At 40.1% G+C, this 22,781-nt stretch overlaps 1 protein-coding gene across 1 annotated transcript; it reads right to left on the bottom strand.

Annotated features, from left to right (window-relative positions):
- Window positions 1-3,330: 3,330 nt before the first annotated feature.
- Window positions 3,331-22,533, bottom strand: LOC123499726 (TBC1 domain family member 9-like). Its single transcript, XM_045248155.1, is given in 22 exon segments — window positions 3,331-7,124; window positions 7,506-7,573; window positions 8,341-8,517; window positions 9,062-9,202; window positions 9,680-9,851; window positions 10,361-10,558; window positions 11,160-11,842; window positions 12,336-12,382; window positions 12,384-12,537; window positions 13,161-13,317; window positions 13,572-13,684; window positions 14,355-14,455; window positions 14,846-15,066; window positions 15,579-15,699; window positions 16,078-16,161; window positions 16,693-16,746; window positions 17,309-17,385; window positions 18,040-18,226; window positions 18,657-18,753; window positions 20,304-20,480; window positions 20,924-21,096; window positions 22,394-22,533. Coding segments are annotated over 22 exon segments (3,750 nt in total). The 5' UTR covers window positions 22,438-22,533; the 3' UTR covers window positions 3,331-6,620.
- Between the last annotated feature and the right edge of the window lie 248 nt (window positions 22,534-22,781).

Here is a 22,781-nt window from a genome sequence, read left to right as displayed (position 1 = left end):
ATAAGAAAAAGTACAACAATCATTATAAATTTGTACGAAGTCAGATTTCCTTGACCCCAAAAATTTTCCTTAAGTTGGAGAAAAGAAATGAAAAAAAAAAAAAAAACAGAAGGAAAAAAAAAGGAAAATGGAAGAGATGAGGAAATGAAGATAATAAATGAGAGAGGTGAGGAAATAATGATAAATGGAGGGAATGAGGAAATGAAGATAATAAATGGAAGAAATGAGGAAGAAAGGAAAGGAAAAGGAAGGAAAAAGAATGAAAAGAAAGAAATACAAGAGAAAAAAAAGGAAGAAAGGAGGGAAGCAAGAATGAAAGAAAAAGAAAGGAAAGGAAAGGAGGAAAGCAAGAAAAATAAAGAAAAGGAAGAAAGTAAAAGAAAGACAAAAAGAGAAAGAAAAAAAAAAAGAAATGAATGAATGAAAGAAAGAAGGAAGGAGGGAAGGAAGGAAAGAAGAAAGGAAGGAGGGAAGGAAGGAATTAAGGAAGAAATAAAGGAAAAAAAGTGGGAAGGAAAGGCATATGAAGTTGACACCACCACCACCACCCTTCTATCCACACACACATCCACATAACCCACAGTACTATCTACTATTAGCATCATCCACACCACAATACCCAACCTCTACCACACCATTACCACAATCTCACTAACTCACAGCCCAGTTTGTATTATCACCACAAAAATGAATGAAAAATAATTGTTAGTATTTTTTTCCTCTAATTCTGCATCATTATCTAATTTTCATTGTTTCAGGAAGAGAGAGAAGAGTAGAATGAAAGAAATAATGAAAAGTTAGTGTTGTTATTTTTGTTTATTTCTAGTTTGGCATGATAGAAAAAAAAGGAAGTTAAAAAAAAAAAAAAAAAAAAAAGAAAAAAATGATGTGTAGAATGAAAAAAAATAATGAAGTGAGGGTTTTTTTTTATTTGGCATCATCTTCGTAGGAAAAGAATGAGGTGAAGAATGAAGGAAAATAATGACGACTCAGAGATTATTGTCATTTTCCTTTCTATTTTGGCTTCCTATTCCAGTTTTCTTAGTTGTAGAAAGAGAATGAGGTGTCAGAATGCAAGAAAATGAATAAAGAGCAAGTTATCATTGTACAGTATTTCTATCTCTAATTTGGCTTCACCTACCAGCTTTCACTGTCGTAGGAAGAGAATCAGGTGTACAATGCAGGATAATAAATGAAAAATGAGTAAATTATTTGTATTATCTTTCTAACTTGGCTTCACTGTTACATTTTACCTTCTCATTTCACTTCACCTTCCAGTTTTCACAGTTGTAGAAAAAGAAAGAGGAGTGAATGCAGAAAAACGAATGAATGAGTGAAGATTGAGTAATTTCTTCCTTCTAATTTGGCGTCACCTTCCTGATTTCATTGTTGTGGTAATGGCGGGTGAATAAAATAACACTTCTATTTTTCTTTTCTAATTTGGCATAATCTAGTTTCCATTGTTTTAAGAAGAGAGTGAGTTGTGAATGCAGGGAAAGGAATGAAGAGTGAGCGATTACAGTATTCCTCGTCACTTGGTTTCATTCATAATTTTATTCTGATTTGGCTTCATCTTCCAGTTTTCATTGTTGTATTTTTCCTTCTAATTTGGCTTCATTTTCCTGTTCTCATTATTGGAGGAAGAGAGAGAGAGAGAGAGAGAGAGAGAGAGAGAGAGAGAGAGAGAGAGAGAGAGAGAGAGAGAGAGAGAGAGAGAGAGAGAGAGAGAGAGAGAGAGAGAGAGAGAGAGAGAGAGAGAGAGAGAGAGAGAGATGTAGACTGTAGAAAAATTAAGAGAGAGAGAGATGTAGACTGTAGAAAAATTAGAGAGAGAGAGAGAGATGTAGACTGTAGAAAAATTAGAGAGAGAGAGAGAGTGTAGAAAATTAGAGAGAGAGAGAAATAGACTGTAGAAAAATCAGAGAGAGAGAGAGAGAAAGATGTAGACTGTAGAAAAATTAAAGAAAGAGAGAAATAGACTGCAGAAAAATTAGAGAGAGAGAGAGAGAAAGACTGTAGAAAAATTAAAGAAAGAGAGAGAGAGAGATTTAGACAGTGAAGACTGTAGAAAAATTAAAGAGAGAGAGAGAGATGTAGACAGTAGAAAAATTAAAGAGAGTGACTATTGCATTTTCCTCCTAACTGTGCTTCATTTTTCAGTGTTTGAGGTGGTAATGGATGCAATGGTGAGGTGGAGAGGCTGGACACTGTGGTCTTCTCAAGGACTCAGGATTTGAACAGTATTGGAAGCTTGTCTTGAATGCATTGACATAGTTTTCAAGGTGGAACTCCATGAAAGACGAGAGAAATGGAGAGAAATGGAAGGAGAAAGAGAAAAAGGAAGGAAAGAAAAAAAAGGAAAAGGGAAAAAAGATAAAGAAATGAAAAACAAAAGGAAAAAGAAAAGAAAAAGGGAAAATAAAATAAAAGAAAGGAAAAAAGAAAAGAAAAAAAGGAAAAGAATAGAGAAAGAAAAGAAAAAAAAAAAAAAAGAAAAAGAAAAGAAAAAAAGAAAAAAGAAAAAGAAAAAGAAAAAAAATGAAATTGAGGAATATTTAAAAGTTATGGATGGTTTTTACAACTTAGAAGCTTCAGTGTTAGTCTTTCCAAACCACAAATTGAAATGAATGAAAGAAAAAAAAAGTTATGAAAATAGAAAAGGATGAATGCAGTGAAATCTAACATTATTAAAACTACAACCCACTTCATCTGGTCTTAAAATCATAACAATCACCAAATTACACAAACCTAGGTATTAATTCTTTCTCAAATCATAACTTGGGATTAAAGAGAATTAGCAAATACCCAAATGTCATAAAAAAATCAAGAATAAACAAATTTTCACCCTTTTTTCCAAGTTACGGCTCCTCGGAACTTTAGAAAACGCACCGACACATTCCTTACCCTATTCTCCTTGTCTTCCTTTGCCTCCTGTCTTGAAAAATATTGATAAACGCACCATTTCTTCTTTTTCTTGGTTTTCCTCTTCTCTTCTTCCTCCTCCTCACTATATTTCTTCTCTTTTCCTTTGTTTTTTTTTTATCATTCTTTTCCTCGTCTTCCTAATTCTTGAAAACACACCATTTCTTCTCTCTTCTCATCTCTTTTTCTCTTCCTCCTCCTCCTTACAATATTTCTTCTCTTTTCTTCCTCCTCCTCCTCCTCCTTACAATATTTCTTTTCCTCTCTTGTCCCTCCTCTTGTCTTCCTTCTCCTCCTTTCTTGAAAAATATTGATAAACGCACCATTTTTTTCTTTTCTTGGTTCTCTTGTCTTGTTCCTTCCTTACAATATTTCTTCTCTTCTCTTCTCTTCCTTCTCCTGCTTCCAATGTTTCTTTTCTTCTCTTGTCTTCCTCCTCCTGTCTTGAAAAATCTTGATAAACGCACCATTTCTTCTTTTCTTGGTTCTCGTCTTCCTCTTCTTCCTCCTGTCTTCAAAATTTTTACAAGATATGCCATAGCTTTCATTAATTTCTTTTCTCTTTCTGCCCTCTTGAAAACTACAAATTAGAGCACATGACTTTCCTTTCCTTCTTTTCTCTTCCTTTTTTTCTGCCTCACTGAAATCTCTACAAAATACAGCACATGATTTTCCTTGCCCTATTTTCTCCTCCTCTCTTTCTGCCCTCTTGAAAACTCTATAAATTGCAGCACATAACTTTCCTTGCCCTATTTTCTCCTCCTCTCTTTCTCTACCTCCTTGAAATCTCTATAAATTACAGCACATGACTGTCTCTGCCTTCTCTTCTCTTTTTTTTTTTTCTCTACCTCCTTGAAATCTCTACAAATTACAGCTCATGATTTTCTCTGCCTTCTTTCTTTTTTCTCTTTCTCCCTTTTTTTTTGATACTCTACAAATTACAGCACATGATTGTCTCTGCCTTCTCTTCTCTTCCTCTTTTTCTCTGTTCCCTTGAAAACTACAAAATGCTCTGTAACTTCCACACCTTCCCCGTGCACCATTTCAAGACAACCATCAGGAAAATAAATTGATAGTAAAAAAATAACAACAATAGATATATGCAAAGTTACATTACATTGTCTCTAAATATATATGGTATGTATATATATATTCACTTAATAGTCTTTGGCATCTCTTTGCAATCTTGCTTTAATAGTTTTTTTCATAAGATCTAAATTAATTTATGTTCTATTTACTAAGTGTGTGTGTGTGTGTGTGTGTGTGTGTGTGTGTGTGTGTGTGTGTGTGTGTGTGTGTGAACGAAAGAACTAAACATATCTGGTCCTGTTTGTGTATCTTTCTCTAGTATCTAATTCAGTTTTGTGTGTGTGTGTGTGTGTGTATTAACTTCAGTGCAGTATACAGAGCTACACTAATCTGTATACCATCCCTCCTTTTAATCGATCACACCCAGCCTCTACCCGCCAGAGTATAATAATAGTAGTAGTATTAGTAGTGGTAGTAACAGTAATAGTAGTAATATATCAAAAAAATATCCCGTGAGGACTTACAAACTAGATTCTTAGATAATTGTCATGTCTTACAATAACACAGCTTATTCTTACTAGAGTACAAGAAGTAACAAAAATATAGAGACAGTGGAAGTTATTAATCTTAGCAACACACACACGCTAAATAAATGCAGCTTGAAACAACGGACTCTTCTATTTCAAGCCTTCAGTTTCAAGCTTTCTTCATTGGTTCTGCTTGTTAATCTTTCTATTCAAGCTCCTCCATCAGTCCTTAAATTCAAGCTTTTTTTATTAATTGATCATCTTATTTCATCTTTTTCCATCATTCTTTCTTAAGCTTCCTATTCCAGCCTTCAATTTCAAGCTTTTTTTGGTTGATCTTATTCAAGCTTTTTCATCAATCTTTCTTATTAAGCTTCCCATTCCAGCCTTCAATTCAAGCTTTTTTAACTAATCTCCTAATTCAAGCTCTTCCATCAAACTTTCTTATTAAGCTTCCTATTCCAGCCTTTAATTCAAGCTTTTTGTTAACTGATCTCATTTAACCTTTTCTATTTATCTTTCTTATTAAGCTTCCTATTACAGCCTTTAATTTCAATTTTTTTTTACTGATATTCATATTCAAGCTTTTTAACTAATCTTATTCAGGCTTTTTCCACCAATCTTTCAATTTCAAGCTTTTACTTCCATCTTTCTTTTTCAAGCCTTCAATTTAAGCTTTCCCATCAGTCTTATTAATCTTCCTATTCCAGCCTTCAATCAAAGCTTTTTTGTTAACTGATCTCCTTACTCAAGCTTTTTTCATTAACCTTTCTATTTCAAGCTTTTCTTTCCATCTTTCTTTTCAAGCCTTGAATTCAAGCTTTCTACCCAAGCCTTAATGTCCATCTTTCTATTCAAGCTTTTCTCTTACCTAACCTTTCCATTCACATTTTCAAATCAGTCTTCTCTAATCAAGTTTTACAATCAAGCTTTCTAATCAAACTTAACCTCAATTATCACCAAGAATTTCCTTTTTCTTTTTCTTTTAAGTATTTTTTTGTTCATATTTCAAAACTCATAGACAAATAATTGGTCTGTGTGTGTGTGTGTGTGTGTGTGTGTGTGTGTGTGTGTGTGTGTGTGTGTGTGTGTGTTTTCAAGATCAAGGTACTGAAAATGTACCTAAAATTAGCATAATAAAATTTTGGTTTCTCTTTTTTTTTTTTTTCAGGTCTATAAAAGTTTCATTCAGTTTTAGAATGAATCAGTTTTCATTTCCCAACACTCAAGTCTCTCTAGTTTTGGCAACTTCACATAACTTCACAAACTCTGCATCACCTTCAGTTTCCCTCTAGCTTTATGATACAATAATTTGGTTCAATATCTCTAACTTCTTTTCATCTCTACTAACTCTCACACTTCTTATATTTCAGCTAAACTTCCTAACTTCACATCAATTACTCTAGTTTCATATATTTTGGCTTAATTTTCTTAGTTTCTTTACAAATCAGGAAGTTTCAGATGGATGAGTTACTTCCGACTACCTCCAGTTTTTTTCCTCCTTCAAACTTCATCACATTTGTTACAACTTAAAGCATTACCAACTTTTTGTTTTCTCTAAGGTTTCAGCACACTTTGGAAACCTATAATTTCAGAGCCTCTTCTAGTTTCAAGTTTCAGCACATACTGGATTTAATACACTAAGTAATCTCTAAAAACCGCATTTTGGATACCTCACCTAGCATCACATCAGCTGTAAGTCATAACAAGATTTAGATGATCAAATTCCCTTCCCATTTTCAATCCCAAGAGAGAAAGGATCAGGGAAGCTACACATCCAGCCAAACCTATAAAAAAAACATCACATTTTAGATACCTTACAATCACACCAGCTCTAAGTCATCACAAGATTTAGATGATTAAATTCCCTTCCCATTGCCTTCAATCCTAAGAGAGAAAGGATCAGGGAGGCTACACATCCAAACCTATCAAAAGACCATCACATTTGGGATACTTCACCATCACACCAGCTCTAAATCATCACAAAATTTAGATGATCAAATTCCCTTCCCATCATCTTCAATCCTAAGAGAGAAAGGATCAGGGAGGCTAACCATACACAACCATAATCTAACCTAACATGGACGTGAGCTTGTTACAATACCACAGGAAAGTATGAACCAGGAGGCTATGGGGGATCTACTAAGAGGGAGAGGAGGCAGACGAACCACTTGCACTCTGACTGATGGTGTTACGAGTCCTCAACTTCTGCACCTCCTCTGCCACCTTCACCTGCTGCTCAAAGAAATGCACAAGGTTCTCCTCATTCGCCACGTTAGCCAGGAACTGCTCGAAGGATATGCACCACTCCTGGCTTGGGTAGGGCTGTGTTGGGGGCCGGCACTTCTCACAGCCCCCTTCCTGGCACTGGTGTGGGTCCTGGGATGGTGAGTGAAGGGGTGTGTGTCTGTCAGGTTCCTTATCTAGTATGTCCTGTGGTTTACTGGTGAAATTTGAGCTGGTGTTGCTGGTGTTACTGGGGTTCTTCAGGTTGCTAGTCCTCTCTGGTTTGGTGGTCAAGGATGCATCTGTTGCCAAAGGGACGTCTTGGTCAGGTACTAATGCCGCTGCCTGGCTCTCACTTCCCAGATTGTCGTTGTGGCTGTTGCCGTCGCTGCTGCTGCTGTTTGCCGAGTGGCTGGCTCCCTGTTGGTTTGAAAAGTTGGTCTTGTTTTATTCCTGGTTCTCATGTGTGATTAAAATGCTAAAAAAAGGGAATATTTGTCATGAAAAGATGTAAGTTTAGTTCCAGTTTTATTTTTTATCTATTTATTTATTTTTTTTTTTGTACCTGGGAATAATCTTCACTACAATTGTATCTCCTCTCAAAATTACCAGTCAGTGTCAGGAATTCCAAAGTTAAAAGGAAAAAACTTCCTGATGTAAATAAAATCGTGTAATCACACTCAAAAAAGTTAAACTAAAAATGTGTCTCAGTACTGAAGGAGGGAAAAAAAAAAGGAAAAGAAAAAAAAATTAACCTTATTTCTGACCCAAAATTCCCTAGACGTGGCATCCCATACATACCTCGCTGGGAGAACCCCGCGACGCCTTCACTTTCCGCCCCACCTCTCCAATCTGCAGCAGTAGTGTACCTTAAGAAGAGAGTGTCACATTAGCAAACACTCTGAAGCTAAGTACTGTCCGCACCTCTCATGGTATACTGGTCTGTGTCTCTGTCTACTGTTCTGTCTATCTGTATGTGTCTCTGTCTGTCTTTCAATCACTGTCAGTCTTTATATGTTAAGTCTGAATTCTCTTTGTTGCTTCTGTCTATCCATGTGTTTGTCTATCAATTTCCATCAGTCTTTCTATGCTAAGTGTGAATTTTCTCTATTGCTGTTGCCTAGCTGTGTGTCTCTGTCTGTCTATCAATCTCCGTCAGTCTTGCTTTTGTCTGTCTCTCTGTCTGTCAACCTGTTTGTCTTTCAATCTCCGCCAGTCTAGAAATATTAGTCTGAATTCTATCTATTGTTTTTGTCTATTTGTGAGTGTTTCTGTCTGTCTTTCAATCTCCTTCAGTCTTTATATATATCAATCTGAATTGTATCTATTGGTTTCGTCTATCAGTGTGTTTCTATCTATCTACCATTCTTTGCATTCATAAGTTACCCAGAATTCCCTTCCATTACTTTTGACCATCTCTTTTTTATCCATCCATCAATCTGTTTCTCTTTGTATGTCAGTTTTCAATCCTTTCTATTACTTTTTCTATCTCTTACTTCCATCCATCTATCAATTTATCTTCACATGTGAGTCAGAATCCTCTTTGTCCATCTGTCAATCTTTATAGGTCAGTTTCCAATCCTCTCTATCAATTTCCTTGTCTGTGTGTCCCTCCAGTGTCAGTGCCTGGACTCACCCACTCTAGACAAGGAGGTGAAGATATCCTGGTTGGTCTCAAAGGCAAAGAAACTGTACACTGTTCGCCACATGTTGATGAATTGTTCCTGGCTCATGGTGGGCAGGAAGCGCTGTTCATAGACGCGGTAATCTCGGTTGTGTATCGTGGCCAGGCCGGTCAGACTGTCGCAATACTCTGGGGGAGGAAAGGTTTTAGAAAAGGGTAGTAAATTCTCTTATTGTTCCCTCTTATGCTAAAAAAGAAGTGTTATAGGTTTAAGTTAAGTAATGGGGTGTGTGTGGGGGACATACAATGCTATGAGGTTATAGAATTTAGAACTAAGGAAGATTAGAAAAGAAGATGCCATATAGAAGAGAAGAAACAAAGGAAAACGGATGCCAAAAAGAAAGGAGAAACAAGGAAGAGAAGAAAAAGAAGGCATAAAAAATAAAATAAAAGAGAAAAAAAAAAAGGAAGAGGTCAAGGAGAACAGACATTAACAGAACACCTAATAAAGACACAAAAGCAAGGTCACAAGAGGCCAAATACAGGAGAGGTCACTGGGAAGGTCAACACAGGAAAGGTCACACATGAAAGGTCACACTTAGAGAAGGTCACACACAGGAAAGATTAACACAGGGACGATCACATACAGGAAAGGTCACACACAGGGAAGGTCAACACAGGAAAGGTCACACAGGGAAGGTCAATACAGGAAAGGTCACACACAAACACTGACCTGGCTTGGGGGAGGAGGCGACCGAGGGGGACGTGGGGGAGTCGTCGGAAAGATCAAGATCCACCTGACCTTTTCCCGAGTCCTCCTCCATGCAGTCAAAGTACTCCTCCGCTTCCACTGCTGTCTCCTCCTCCACCTCTGCTGTGTGTGGAGCGAAAGGTGGAGTGATTAATTATTATTGTTGTTGTTGTTGTTGTTGCTGTTGTTGTTTTTCAGTGTTATTGTTATTCTTTTTGTTTTGTTTGTTATTCTTTAAGTAGTCCACCTTGTTATCCTGCCATTCCTCCACCTTCTTGCTCCTTCCATCTCTATACCACCACCACCTTATCCACCCCTCCACCACCATCACCACCACCTTATCCAAACCTTCACCACTCCACCACAAGTGCCACCTCCCCTACACCACCTACACCTTATTTATCCACCTTTCCACTCCACCACAACCACCACCACTACCTCCTTTCCTTATCCTATCCACCACCACCACCACCACTAATATCTCCTTATCCACTATGAATACCTCCTTTCTTTATCCACTCCACCTCCTTATCTCTATCTACTACAACCACCATCACCTCTTCCTTATCTACCCACCCCACCACCACCACCTCCACTTACCAGCAGAGGAGTTCCCAAGGGGCCGGTCCACCTCATCCAGCCTGGGGGGGAAGGCCAGGTGGAGGTAGTAGAAGAGTCGCAACTTCCGAGCCAGGTCGCCACAGCACAGGACGCCAAACAGCCACGCCACAGCTCGGAATGCCACCAAATGAGTTCCTGCCACGTCTAGCATCTGTGTGGTGGTTATTTGGTAGTGTGGTGGTGTTAAAAACCAACATAAACATACATTAACACTCACAAATACACTCATACGCATACACAAACACATGATAAACTTACAAAAATGCTCACAAATATACTTATACACACACTGAGTGAAGAGATTGTAGCAGCAAGAATGTGTATACTCAAACTTGCCCCAAACTTCCCTAAACACCCCCAAAATAAATGCAAACAATTCGAGACACCCCAAACACACTCTAAGAGCCCCAGATACCCCAAAAACACACACAAATACACCCAAACACACTTAAAAAATTCCAAACACCCCTAAACTTGCCCCAACTTCCCTAAACACCCCTAAAACATATGCAAACAATCCTAGACAGCCCCAAAACACAAATAAACAGCCCCAGACACTACCAAACAGACCCAAACACACCTCAAACATACCCAAATCCTCTCAAACACACTCAAACAAGTTCTAGACACCCTCAAACACACCCAAACACACACACGCACATTAAAGGTACTCGTTGCCAGAGCCTCAGCACGGTCGCCTTGTCCCCAGGGAGCCACAGCCAAGAAGAGCTGCCTGAAGGTGTCGTAGCCCACCACATAGCCTTCGTGAGTGAGGGGCCCGCCAGAACTGCTCCTCTGACGCATCTCCTTGTCCTCGCCGCCCAGAATCTGCTCCCCTCGCACATATATCACTAGCTCCTGTTGATTGGGGTCCAGTTAGGTTAGATTAGGTTAGGTTAGGTTAGGTAAGGTAAGGTAAGGTTTTGATAGGTTAGGTAAGGTTTTGATAATTAACTCAATAATTTGCAACACTGAAAACATTGTAGGAAATTTTTAAAAGACAGAAGAAATAAAGTGATGGAAAAAGATTAGATTTTTAGAATTATTTCCCAGTGTAATGGTTGGAGGTGGCCACAAAACAAGAAATATAGGAATGGCTGGCAATTAAAGACAAATATACTAAAAACAAGACTGAATGAGTTTAAAAATAGAGAACAAACACAGATACAGCTTGTGACAATGATACCAGTTAAAAAAAGAAAAAAAGAAACAAACAAAAACAAATAGACACAAATTAACCCCTTCAGTACTGGGACATATATTAACCTTGAGTTTTGAGTGTGATTAGACCATTTTATTTACATCAGGAAAGGTCAATTGAGGTCAGGAGATTAATGGCCAGCATCTACACTATTCTAATCCCAACACAAGTCTCTGAAACTGAATAAAACCCACAAATAGCAAGTAGAATATGAAAACAAGGCACTGAAGGGGATAAGAACTGCAAAAACTAACCTACCTTTAAGTCAGCCTGTCCCAGTAAGCAGTCCGGCCCAACAGTCCTTAGTGTGTTCCTCATCATGGTATCCTCTAGTGTCTGCACCACCCTCAGCCTGTGCTTCACTCTCAGCCTCTCCACTGCCAAGTTCGTAATGAAACCAAAATCTCTGTAAGCCGTTTCCAGGAGGCCTATGACATTCACCTCCTCCTCCTGCCCCTCGTCCACCACCACACTACTCTTGCGCCTCCCGTAACGGCTCTCTGGTGTGGTGACTGCTCCTAGATACTCCGACAGCACCATCATCGCCTCCCCTTCGTCGTTACACTGCTCAAGCTTCTCCTGATTGGCTGCCAGTATTGCAAGGGCCACCATGAAGACGACCCGCGCTCCGTCGTAGAAGAAACAATCCACCACATGCACGGCTGCTTCAAAGGGCATCACGCTGAGGAACAGAGTGAGGAACCAGGACAGAGACACAAGGGAGATGACGCCAAGTTCCGAAAGACGTGTGTGGAGGCCCGGCATGTGGTCCAGAATGAGGTCCTCTAGCACGCCTTGGTCCACCAGAGCCCCAATGACCCTTGTGTTGTAGTAGTCAGGCAGGAGACGCTCACTAAGGGCAGCCAACAGCCAGAACGCCTCCTCCTCATTGCAGTACACAAGTAACACGGACGCCACGATGTTCATAGCTTGGCAGTATCCTGGGGGAAGGGATGGAGGTGGTGATCTTGCTTCAGAAATGTGGATATCGTCCTGGAGTTTGAATGTCTGTGTGAAATTTATGTATGTGGTTTGCTTTGGGGAAATGTAGATATCTTGGTTTAAAATTTAGGTGTATGTGTGGAATTTTATGTGTGTGGTTTGGTTTGGTGAAGAAATTGTGGTGTAGAATTTAGACACATGTGTGAAATCTTTTATCTCAATTCTTGATACTCTAACTCAAGATACACGTAGAAAACCACGCCTTTCATTGCCTTTCTAACGCAGAATTTTACATTAAATATTAGGAAGCAAGTGTGAAATCTATTAATCTCAATTCTAGACACTAACACACATACACACTCACTCTCACACATACAAACACACACACAAGCACATTTTTAATCACTTTGTAACATGAAAAACTAGACAAAAAATCAAAATAAGACCATGAAATCTATACATGACCAATTTTTCATCCTTATAACCACTCACCAATAGCAGGGTTCCTCCAGGCATAGGCACAAAGAACCCTGCGTAGCTGAGATTCCCGTGTCACTCTGGAAGGCAGGGTGTTCAGGCAGGGAGCGGTGAAGGTCCCTCTCGATCTCTTCATTAGCAGGGCCGCCTCGCTTCAGCCCGGCCGCCACTGCCTGCTCGTAATGGCCAGGGTGTGTTGCCAGGTCATTAATTGCACCTGTAGACAGAGTGAAGGTTAATAGTACTAAATGTAGGGATTCTAATGCAATATCCACACACCAGACAGTAATGCAGAGTGACAAACTGACACACACATCCACCATATCCACACACCAAATGGTAATCTAGACTAACAAACTGACAAACACACACAACATCCACCATATCCACACCAGTCAGTAATCTATAGTGACAGACAAACACACCACATCTGCATCATATCCACTTTTCATCCACATCTGACAGTTATAGAGTTGCAAAATGATAAATATAAGTTTATCACAAATCCACTTCTTATCCACATGCCAGAGAGTTATATGGAGAAACAGACACCATATCCACCTCTTGGCCATCACATATCCACTCCTCATCCACATGTTTTTTTTTTTGTTCTTCTTAGCTAGCTTTCTTCTCTTATATAAAAAGGGAAAAGAGGAAAAAAGAAAAAAAGAAAAAGAAAAGGAAAAGGAAAGAAACAGGAAAGGAAAAGTAAAGGAAATGAAAAGAAAAAAGAAAAGAAAAGGAAAATGGAAAAAAGAAAAAAGAAAAGACAAAATACAAAAAGAAAAAAAAAACGATAAACACACCACATCCACTTTTCATCCAGCTTAATCCACACACCTGAGAAGATCATCCACACCTCCCTCCGCACAGCACCCGGCAGGCCCTCCAGAACCAGCCGCAGTGTCTCCACAGTGCGGTAGAGAGTGACACCGCGCCCGTACTCCTGCCAGTGTCTCTCCCACAGCGCCTCCCTGCGGTGAGTGCCGTCCACCTCCTGCACCAACACACAGTTAGATTACGTCAGGATTTAGTTTTATTTTATTCAATTTTTTGCTTATTTCTATTTTATCTTATTTCAATTTACCTTCATTTCATTTCTATTCAATTCCATCTAGTTAATTTCACATTCAATTTAATTTGGGTTGGGTTGGAATATGAAAATGTTGAGTTTGTCTATCCATCTGTCTGTTTGTCTGTCTATCTATCTATCTGTCTGTCTGTCTGTTTGCCTGTGTGTGTGTCTCTCACCTCCAGGTCCTCGCCAGGGTCATCATACAGGGCCCTTAGTGGCAGGGAGCTGGTGCCTATGTCAGAGTGGTCCGTGGGCAGTGATCCATTGTTCTCTGAGATGCTGCTGATGCCTGGCAGGGAGAACACACTCATAACACACCCTTAACACCAATAACACATCCTTAACACCAATAATACACCCTCAACACCAATAATACACCCATAACACCAATAACACACCCTCAACACTCATAACACAACCATAATACCAATAACACACCCTTAACACATTCATAACACCCATAACACCAATAACACACACCCTTAACACGAATAACACACCATAACTATCTGAGGAACACTAATATTTCTAACACCACATAAGAGAAAGTTGTTAATTTTGGACAATATTACAAGCAAGGAAAAAACACAATCTTAACACACTCATAACACACCCATAACACTAATAGCTAGTAGAAAAAGGCCTTAAAATTCCTAACACCACTATTATTATTACTTTTCTAACACTGTTACTAAAGAAAGAAGTTGCGGACATTATCTTTCTCTCAAACACTCTCATATCTTCAATAACAAAGAAATTAGCATCCACATATACCCACACACATCCACACATGCCCTAACACATCCGGAATACACCAAAACACACCCACACACATTCACAATACATCAAAACACACCCACACACATTCACAATACATCAAAACACACCCACACACATCCACACACCCTAATACATCCACAATACATCAAAACACACCCGCACACACCCGCAATACTCACTAAGACTACTAAGGCTGATGTTTTCACTCTTGTCCTCACACACGGAATTTGAGCGACTCACAGACCAATCCGAGCCAACCAGCATTCCGTCAGGGAGGACACTGCAAGGTGGAAGGGTGCGGAGGAGGTCAGGTGGAGGAGTGTGGAGTGAGTGGTTATGTCTCTCGGTGTGTTATTGTTTAAGAGGGTTTTAAAATTGTGTTTGTTAGTGTTTTTGTCTTGTTCTACACTGATTCCCTCTGTCTGTCTATTTAAACACTCCTCTCTCTCTTTCTCTCTGTCTCTATCTATCTGTCTATCCTGTCATTTCAAGTTAAACACCCTCTCTCTCCCTGCCTCTTTCTATCTATCTATTTATCCTGTCATTTTAACCCATTCCCTCTATGTCTATCTATCTAAGCACCCCTATTCCCTCTTCATCTACGTCAGCATCCCTCTCTCTCCCTGTCTCCATCTCTCTCTATCCCCTCCATCCTGTCTGCCACACTCACTTCTTGGTGGGAATACTCTTGCCCAGCATCTCGGACAGCTTGTTGATGACAAAGTCGCGGTCGCCCACATCAATGAAGAGGAAGGTGTTGGAAGGCGCCGCGCTCTGATTGGTGCATACAAACACCGCGTTCTTCACTGCACTGTTCCCCTTGATGTTGTCCACTTTCTCCACGCTCTGTACCTCTCGCAGCGGACACACCACGCTCACTAAATTGGCGATCTGTTAGCGGAAGGTTAGGTTAGTTTTGGGATGTAAGAAAGAAGACTAGCATGTTTTTCAGGGTAAGGTCAAACTGATGATATGTGTGGGATGTGTTAGGTTAGGTTTAGATTAGGTCAGTTGCAGTATGAGTGACATGAACAAATTTTTTAGTAATTGAACAAGTCTGGCTTTGTAATGTATGTAAGGAAGGAAGAAAGAAAGAGGGAAGAACAAAGAGGGAGAGGAGGGGGAAGTTGTATTACACTTGGAATGAGTGAATACAACAAGGACAAGCAAAATCTCCCAATAATCAGACCAGGTAGTGACGCAGGAAGAGATGAGGTGTGTTGGGGCAAGATTGAGCTTAGACTGAGAGTGCTGAAGTGTGTGCCTTACCTTAAAATATAGAAATACAAGATAGACAAATAAAAAATCCCAAATAATCAGACCAAGTAACGACAGAGGGAGAAGATGAGGTGTGTTGGGGCAAAGACAGAGCTAGAAAGGGTGTCAAAGTGCGTGTGCCTCACCTTACTCTCGAAGCAGATGTAGTTGAGTGAGATGTTGAGAGTGCCGTTGATGTACGACTTCTTATACGGTGCCCACATGGAGCAAGATGTGGAGCCGTCCAGTTTCTCGCTCAGAGGTAACCTGGGAGACGGGAGGGAGGGAAGAGGAGGAGAGGTGATGTTATATTAATTCTTCACTTACTGCCTCATCTATCCAGTTTCAAAAGACATGAGTGAGATGATAGATGTAAGAAGCAGGTTTGTACAAAGAATAACTGGAAGATGAGGAGACAATGAGAAAAGAAAGACAACAGGACATGTCACAAAAACTCTTCACTACTGTCTTGTCTAGCTTACACACACACACAAACACACACTTCAAGGAAAAATTAGATAAATGAAGACATGGAGATAAGACACTATGAGCCCCAATCGAACGCTGTACAACCAGGTAAATGCACACTCTCCATCCCCTCGTAACTCACACACCTCTCCCTCACCCCACACACCCGACACACACCTGAATTTGCTGCGGTAGGCGTCAGAGTGGGCCCTCGCATCCAGATCCCTCTTGAGAAACGAAGGCTTTTTGGGAACTTTCTTGCTGTGAGAGAGAGAGAGAGAGAGAGAGAGAGAGAGAGAGAGAGAGAGAGAGAGAGAGAGAGAGAGAGAGAGAGAGAGAGAGAGAGAGAGAGAGAGAGAGAGAGAGAGAGAGAGAGAGAGAGAGAGAGAAATATGTTAAGTTCTTAAATATAACCACACTCACTCTTACAATGGATAGATAGATAAATATATAAATGTGAATGATAAGGAAAGATAAAAATGACTAGAAAAAAGATTTATAAAGATGAATATATGGAAGATAAAGAGAGACTAGAGAATAATGAATAAAGACAATACAAAAAATGAGTCAATGATAGGAGAAAGAGAGAAAAAGATAGAGAAAAGTAAAGATAAAAAGATAAACCAGTAAAACTAAAACAAGATAATGAAACTAAAATAAACAAAAGGGAGACAAGAAAAGAAGATAAAAGATAAGAGGACAAAGCAAGATAAAGCAAGATAACACACACACACACACACACACACACACACACACACACACACACACACACACACACACACATACACTCACCTGACTTTCATGAGGAGATCCTTGTCCTCCGAAAACTCCTCATCATTAATTAACCTGCGGAAAGAAACAGGATCAACCAACAACACAAACACTCACTCACTCACAATACTGCAAGGACAAACACTCACTCACTCACAGTATTGCAAGGACAAACACTCACTCACTCACAGTATTGCAAGGACAAACTCACTCACTCACTCACAGTATTGCAAGGATGGATAGAATTTATGACTCATTCTGAAACACTCTACTCTCACCACAACAGTTTTCCAAGGCCACACAGATGACTAACTAGTTTTTCAAGACTGTTTCTCTGGGTTAATATACAGTTCTTGTTATTCTATCACTAGAACTGTAAAACTACCCTTAAAACTAATATAATTCACTATTACCTGTTTTCAAGGCCACAGAAATGATTAGCTGTTGTTTTAAGACTGTTTCTCTGGTCAATCAATATAAATTTTTGTTACTCTATCACTAAAACAGCAAAACTACTCTTAATAATTCACATAACTTCACTATAAACTATTTTCAAGCCACAGAAATGACTAGTAAGGTTCTCAAGACATGACTCCTACTGATTCCCTGCAGTGACAAGACACTTCAAGACACTCACTGCTTCATTGCCATGTTAGCCAGCTGCTCCATCAGTTCATATGTCTCCTTCTTCCGCAGCAGCATGGAGAAATAGTGCTGGGGACGAGAACACCAAGAGAAGGTAGAGTGAGCAAATGTGATGGTGAGATTAACCCCTTCAGTACTGTGACGTATTTTTACCATGAGTTTTGAGTATAATTACACAATTTTATTTACACTAGCAAGGGTTTATGGAGGTCAGAAGGTTAGGAGTCGAGAATATTCACTATTTTAATCCCTACATGTGATTCTGAAGCCGTATAAAAATGCCTCATAGTAACTTGAATAAATATGAAAACATGTCAAGGTCCTGAAGGGGTTTAACACTTTCACCACCAGAACAAGTTTTTATATTTATTCTGCTTACTATTTGGTTTAATACGGCTTCAGATACTTGTGTGGGGATTCAAATAGTGAAGACTCTGGCCATTAATCTTCTGAACTCCATAGAGCCTTCCCAATGTCATTAAAATCGTCCAATCATACCCAAAACTCAGGGTAAAAAATGTGTTCCAGCACTGAAATAAATAAAAAGCCACTCCTTCATATTCACATCCACACCTTATTCACACTCCACATGTCATAGTCCCTGGTGGATACACAGATAAAAACAAACCACTTTTACATCCACATCCACATGCATCCACACATCATAGCCCCTGGTGGATACATGGAAAAAAAAACAAGGCACTTTTATATCCACATCCACACCTCATGGTCCCTGGTGGATACACGGATACTGTCAGGGAAGATGAGAGCATTGGTGCAGTCGAGCAGTGTGACATCCCTCCAGCGCACAATGACTCGCGTTTCCTTCCCCAGCAGGAATGAGTAGAAGCAGAGGTAATTCACACTGAGATACAGCCACCCTTGTCTTGGCAGGCGGTTGTGCCAGTAACTGTGGGGAGAGAGGGAGAGTGAGAGGAAGGAGAGGGGAGAGAGTGAGAGGGTGATGGGGGGTTATAGGAGGGTGTGAATGAGTCAGGGAGAGTGGAAGTGAGTCAGGGAAGGTGCAAAAACGTCAGAGAGAGAGAGAGAGAGAGAGAGAGAGAGAGAGAGAGAGAGAGATGTATATGTGCCCCCCAAAAACACCAGCTGTCCCAATTAATCACCCCCAAATCCCCCAAATCCCCAATACCCCCCAAAATATTCCTATCACCAGCTGTGCCCCTAAACACTCAAGTCACCATCCCAGGTCACCATCCTAGGTCACCAACCCAGGAACACACTCAGGTCATCATCCCAGGTCACCAACTCAGGCCACACTCAGGTCATCATCCCAGGTCACCCTCCCAGGTCACCATCCCCAGGTAAGCTGTCACCATTACCTGCAGGAGTAGTAGTTGACAAGCTTCTCTCCCTCCGGCATGTTGAACAGCTTGCGGAATTTGAAGGACACAGCTTTGAACGTCTCCGAATCTGGATCTGCAAGGAGAGAGTGAGGGGAAATGAGGGAAAGTGAGGGGAAGTGAGGGGAAATGGGGAAGTGAAGGGGAATGAGGGGATATGAGGGAAGAGTATGGGGAAGTGAGGGGAGAGTGATGAGAAGTGAGGGGATGTGAGGGGAAGTGAGGGGAAATGAGGGGAAAGTGAGGAAAAGTGAGGGGAAATGAGGGGTGAGACTATATGGTGGGTCGACTAAGGAGAGAGAGGAAAGAGGTGAGGTGAGGGAAATGAGGGGTCAGACTTTATGGTGGGTCATACTAAGGAGAGAGAGGGGAAAGAGGTGGGAGGTGAGGGGAAATGAGGGGTCAGACTATATGGTGGGTCGTACTAAGGGGAAAGAGGGGAAAAAAGTGACTGTAATAATAAAAATAACTTCAATAAATGTAACTTTGAATTGAAAAAAAAAAAAAAAAAAAAAGTAATATATTGATAAAGAATAAAAAAAAAGGTTAAAAATAATAAACAACTTCAATAAATGACTGAATTTAAAACACTAAAAAATAGATAAATAAATAAATAAAGTTAATAAATAAAGCCATATAATGCAACGAGGGAGTGAGGGGAAGGTGGAGGGCGAAAGTGGTAGGGTCTCTTTAAAGGGGTTTTTGTGAGGGATTTTTCATGTGGGGTTCATCATAATGGGGTTGTACTAAGGGGAGAGAGAGGGGAAAAGGGTAGGGTCTCATTAAAGGGGTTTTTGTAAAGGGTTTCCATGTGAAGTTCATAATAATGAGGTTGTACTAACGGGAGAGAGAGGGGAAAAGGGTAGAGTCTCATTAAAGGGGTTTTTGTAAAGGTTTTCCATGTGAGGTTCATAATAACGAGGTTGTACTAAGGGGAGAGAGAGGGGAAAAGGGTAGGGTCTCATTAAAGGGGTTTTTGTGAGGAATTTTTCATGTGGGGTTCATCATAAAGGGATTAAGATGGAGTTTCTATATCTTGAATTCACCTCTCTACCACTATCATCATCATCATCATTATCTCTCTTTCTCTCTATTTCTTCTATTTCTAGTTAATATATCTCTATAGCCACTAATATTCTGTCTTCTATGTCTTCTTTCTATCATATTTACCTTAATTTCACCTTTTTATCTTTCTTCCTTCTTTCATTCCTTTAGTCTCTTTTTTCAAGCACTGTTCCTTCTTTTCTAGCTAATCTCTTGCCTTATGTGTTTTCTTTCTCTTAATTTCACTTTTTTACCTACTTTCCTCATTCTCTCTTCTTTCTTTTACTCCTTTAGTCTTCCTCTCAAGCACTATTCCTTCTTTTCTAGCTAATCTCTCTCTGTAGCCACTAATATCTTGCCTTGTGTATCTTTTTTTTCTATATTTATCTCAATTTCACTTCTTTATCTACTGTCTTCCCTCTCCTAGACACCTCTAAGCTTTACCCCAAAACACAAAACATTTTAAGCACCATTTCTTCATCTAATTCATTACATAGCCACTACCACACACCCCTTCCCCTTTTACATCTACCTACCATCTACTACTACCTCTCTCAACACCACACACAACACCACACTTGCCAGGGGTGCTGAGGGGGTCAGCGATAGTGTTGTTGGCCACCAGAGACTCAATCTTGCACCTCACGAAATCTGTCACATCCTCGTCCTTATCAAATGTGGCTAAGATGCTCATCAGATTCCTCTCCAGCCACACCCAGTTGTCATCTATCTCATCCTTCTTCAGAGACACTGCCACTACTGCAGAAGGAGGAGGAGGAGGTTAGTGAAAATAAGGTAGATATGTGAGGAAGAACACACACAAAGACAAGAGGAGGAAGTGGAGGAAGAAGAGAATTGGGAAAGGTTTTAAGGGGAGGAAGAGGAGGAGGAGGAAGTTGGGAGGGTGTAGGAGTGACAGATTTCAGAATATATAAAGGAGGAGGAGGAGGAGGAGGAAGGGAAAAAAGAGAAGTACAGTATTGGGAAGAGTATAAGTAGGAAGGAAGAAGGAGAACGGAGAAAAAAGAGGAGACGTGACTGGTTTTAGAACATGCAAAGGAGGAGGAAGAGAAGAAAGACAAAGAAGATGCAAAAGAAGACAAAAGAAAAACAACAAACTATAGAAAAACAAACATACAAGAAAACATTTAAACCCCCCAAAACAAAACACACACACACAACACCACAACACCACCACATACAATAATACAGCTCGGAGGAGGGTGTACGATGGAGAATGCGGAAAGGAGGTGGCTTGGTGTCAAAAACTGAATCCAGCGTCCCCACCAAGAGCCCCGCCAAGCCCCGGGACGCAGCGCTGCCTGACCCCTTTCGCTGCTGCAGGAGGAAGAACGTGTTGGCAACCTCTGTATCCCTGCGGAGAGAGAGAAAGAGAGAGAGAATAAGAGAGAGGGAGAGAGAGAATGTGAGAAAGATTGGGGTGGATGGGAAATGAGTGTGTATGAGGGAGAGAAAAGTGTGTGTGTGTGTGTGTGTGTGTGTGTGTGTGTGTGTGTGTGTGTGTGTGTGAGGAAAAATGAGATAAAAATCAAATGATAAAAAAAAAGTAAAAAACAAAGGAAAGAGGAAACAAAAGACAAGAGAGAGGAAAAATGATGGGCATTGAGAGAGAGAGAGAGAGAGAGAGAGAGAGAGAGAGAGAGAGAGAGAGAGAGAGAGAGAGAGAGAGAGAGAGAGAGAAAGGAAAAGACAGGTTAGTGGAAGTTATTAAGGTTTTTCAAGAGTTTTCATAGCTGTAGTTAGATAAGTTCTCATGGAGGTTATTGTGGTTTTCAAGGTTCTAGTGAAGGTTTATTAGACAGAGCAGGGGGTTCTCAATTCTTTTAAATCTCGCTACGAACCCCATAAGTTACGAAACCATTTACCGACTCCCCCAGTAATCTGACATCACACAATATTAATTAACCTAGTGACTGACAGTGACTCAATATGCGATGGTGCTGCTGAAGACAATATCACATCAGCCATCTAAGTACCCCTGGAAATCTTGGGAACCCCTGGTCTAGAGGAAATTAATTAGGTTCACAAGTGGTCTCATGGTTCTAGTGAAAACATAATTCAACACAAATATAATAGTTTTAGTGACAATACAAGCATCATACACCAATACAAACAAGCAGTTATCAAAATACAAACTCATAATTCACAAGATGACAAATAAGAGTAAATAAATAAATGAATAAATGAACAAAAGCACTCCTGGTGGGAACAAAATGTCACACAACACGCCCCGCTGTGCTAGTCACGTGACACTGACAGGTGCTCAACTGACTGACTGACTGACACCTGACCTTGGCTACCGTAACGACTGACTGACTGAATGGTGACCTGACTGACAGCGTTCACCAGATCAGTATAATTGGTGCCTGGTCAGCTGATGTATAGAGACAATGAACACACACACACACACACACACACACAGACGTAATAATAGAATATATATTAACATTTCCTTCTATTTACTCATCACACACTAGCTTCCTAACTCACACCACACATGAGTAACTGGCTGACTCACCATGAACGATAAAAACAAAGAAAAATATAATGAAATACGATAAACGCACACACGAACATAACAAACATATTAAAATCACACATTTATCTTATTTAACTCGCACACTCAGCATTCACTCGCACTCAGCACTTACCAGAAGCCACCAGCCACCAGCACCTCCTCTGGCTTCACCCACATGCTGAAGGAAAGCCAGTCAGCCACTCAGCCTGTCAGTCAGTCAGCCAGTCAGCCGCCGCCTCCCTCTCAGCTGTTCTTTGTTTACATCCACCTTGCCTCTCTCGCTCACAGATGGCGCTGGTTCCCGCCAAAAATATACCTTTAATTCTCTACCTGTCCTAATTAGAGGTTGATTGACAGGTGTGCTGGTGTGAAATTTACTGCAGATATATAGAAACGATATATTCATCAAAGCGAGGATGGTTCCATTGACAGAATATGATTTTTACTATATGCATAGTATAAATAATCTTAGAAAACCATACTTCTCATTTCTGTGGGCCTTGAAAAGTACTAGCGATATA

The sequence above is a fragment of the Portunus trituberculatus genome, chromosome 8 (genome assembly GCF_017591435.1).
Source record: "Portunus trituberculatus isolate SZX2019 chromosome 8, ASM1759143v1, whole genome shotgun sequence".
NCBI lineage: Eukaryota > Metazoa > Arthropoda > Malacostraca > Decapoda > Portunidae > Portunus > Portunus trituberculatus.
The sequence above is the reverse complement of the archived record's forward strand: the minus strand, read 5'-3'. Positions and strand labels throughout refer to the sequence as shown.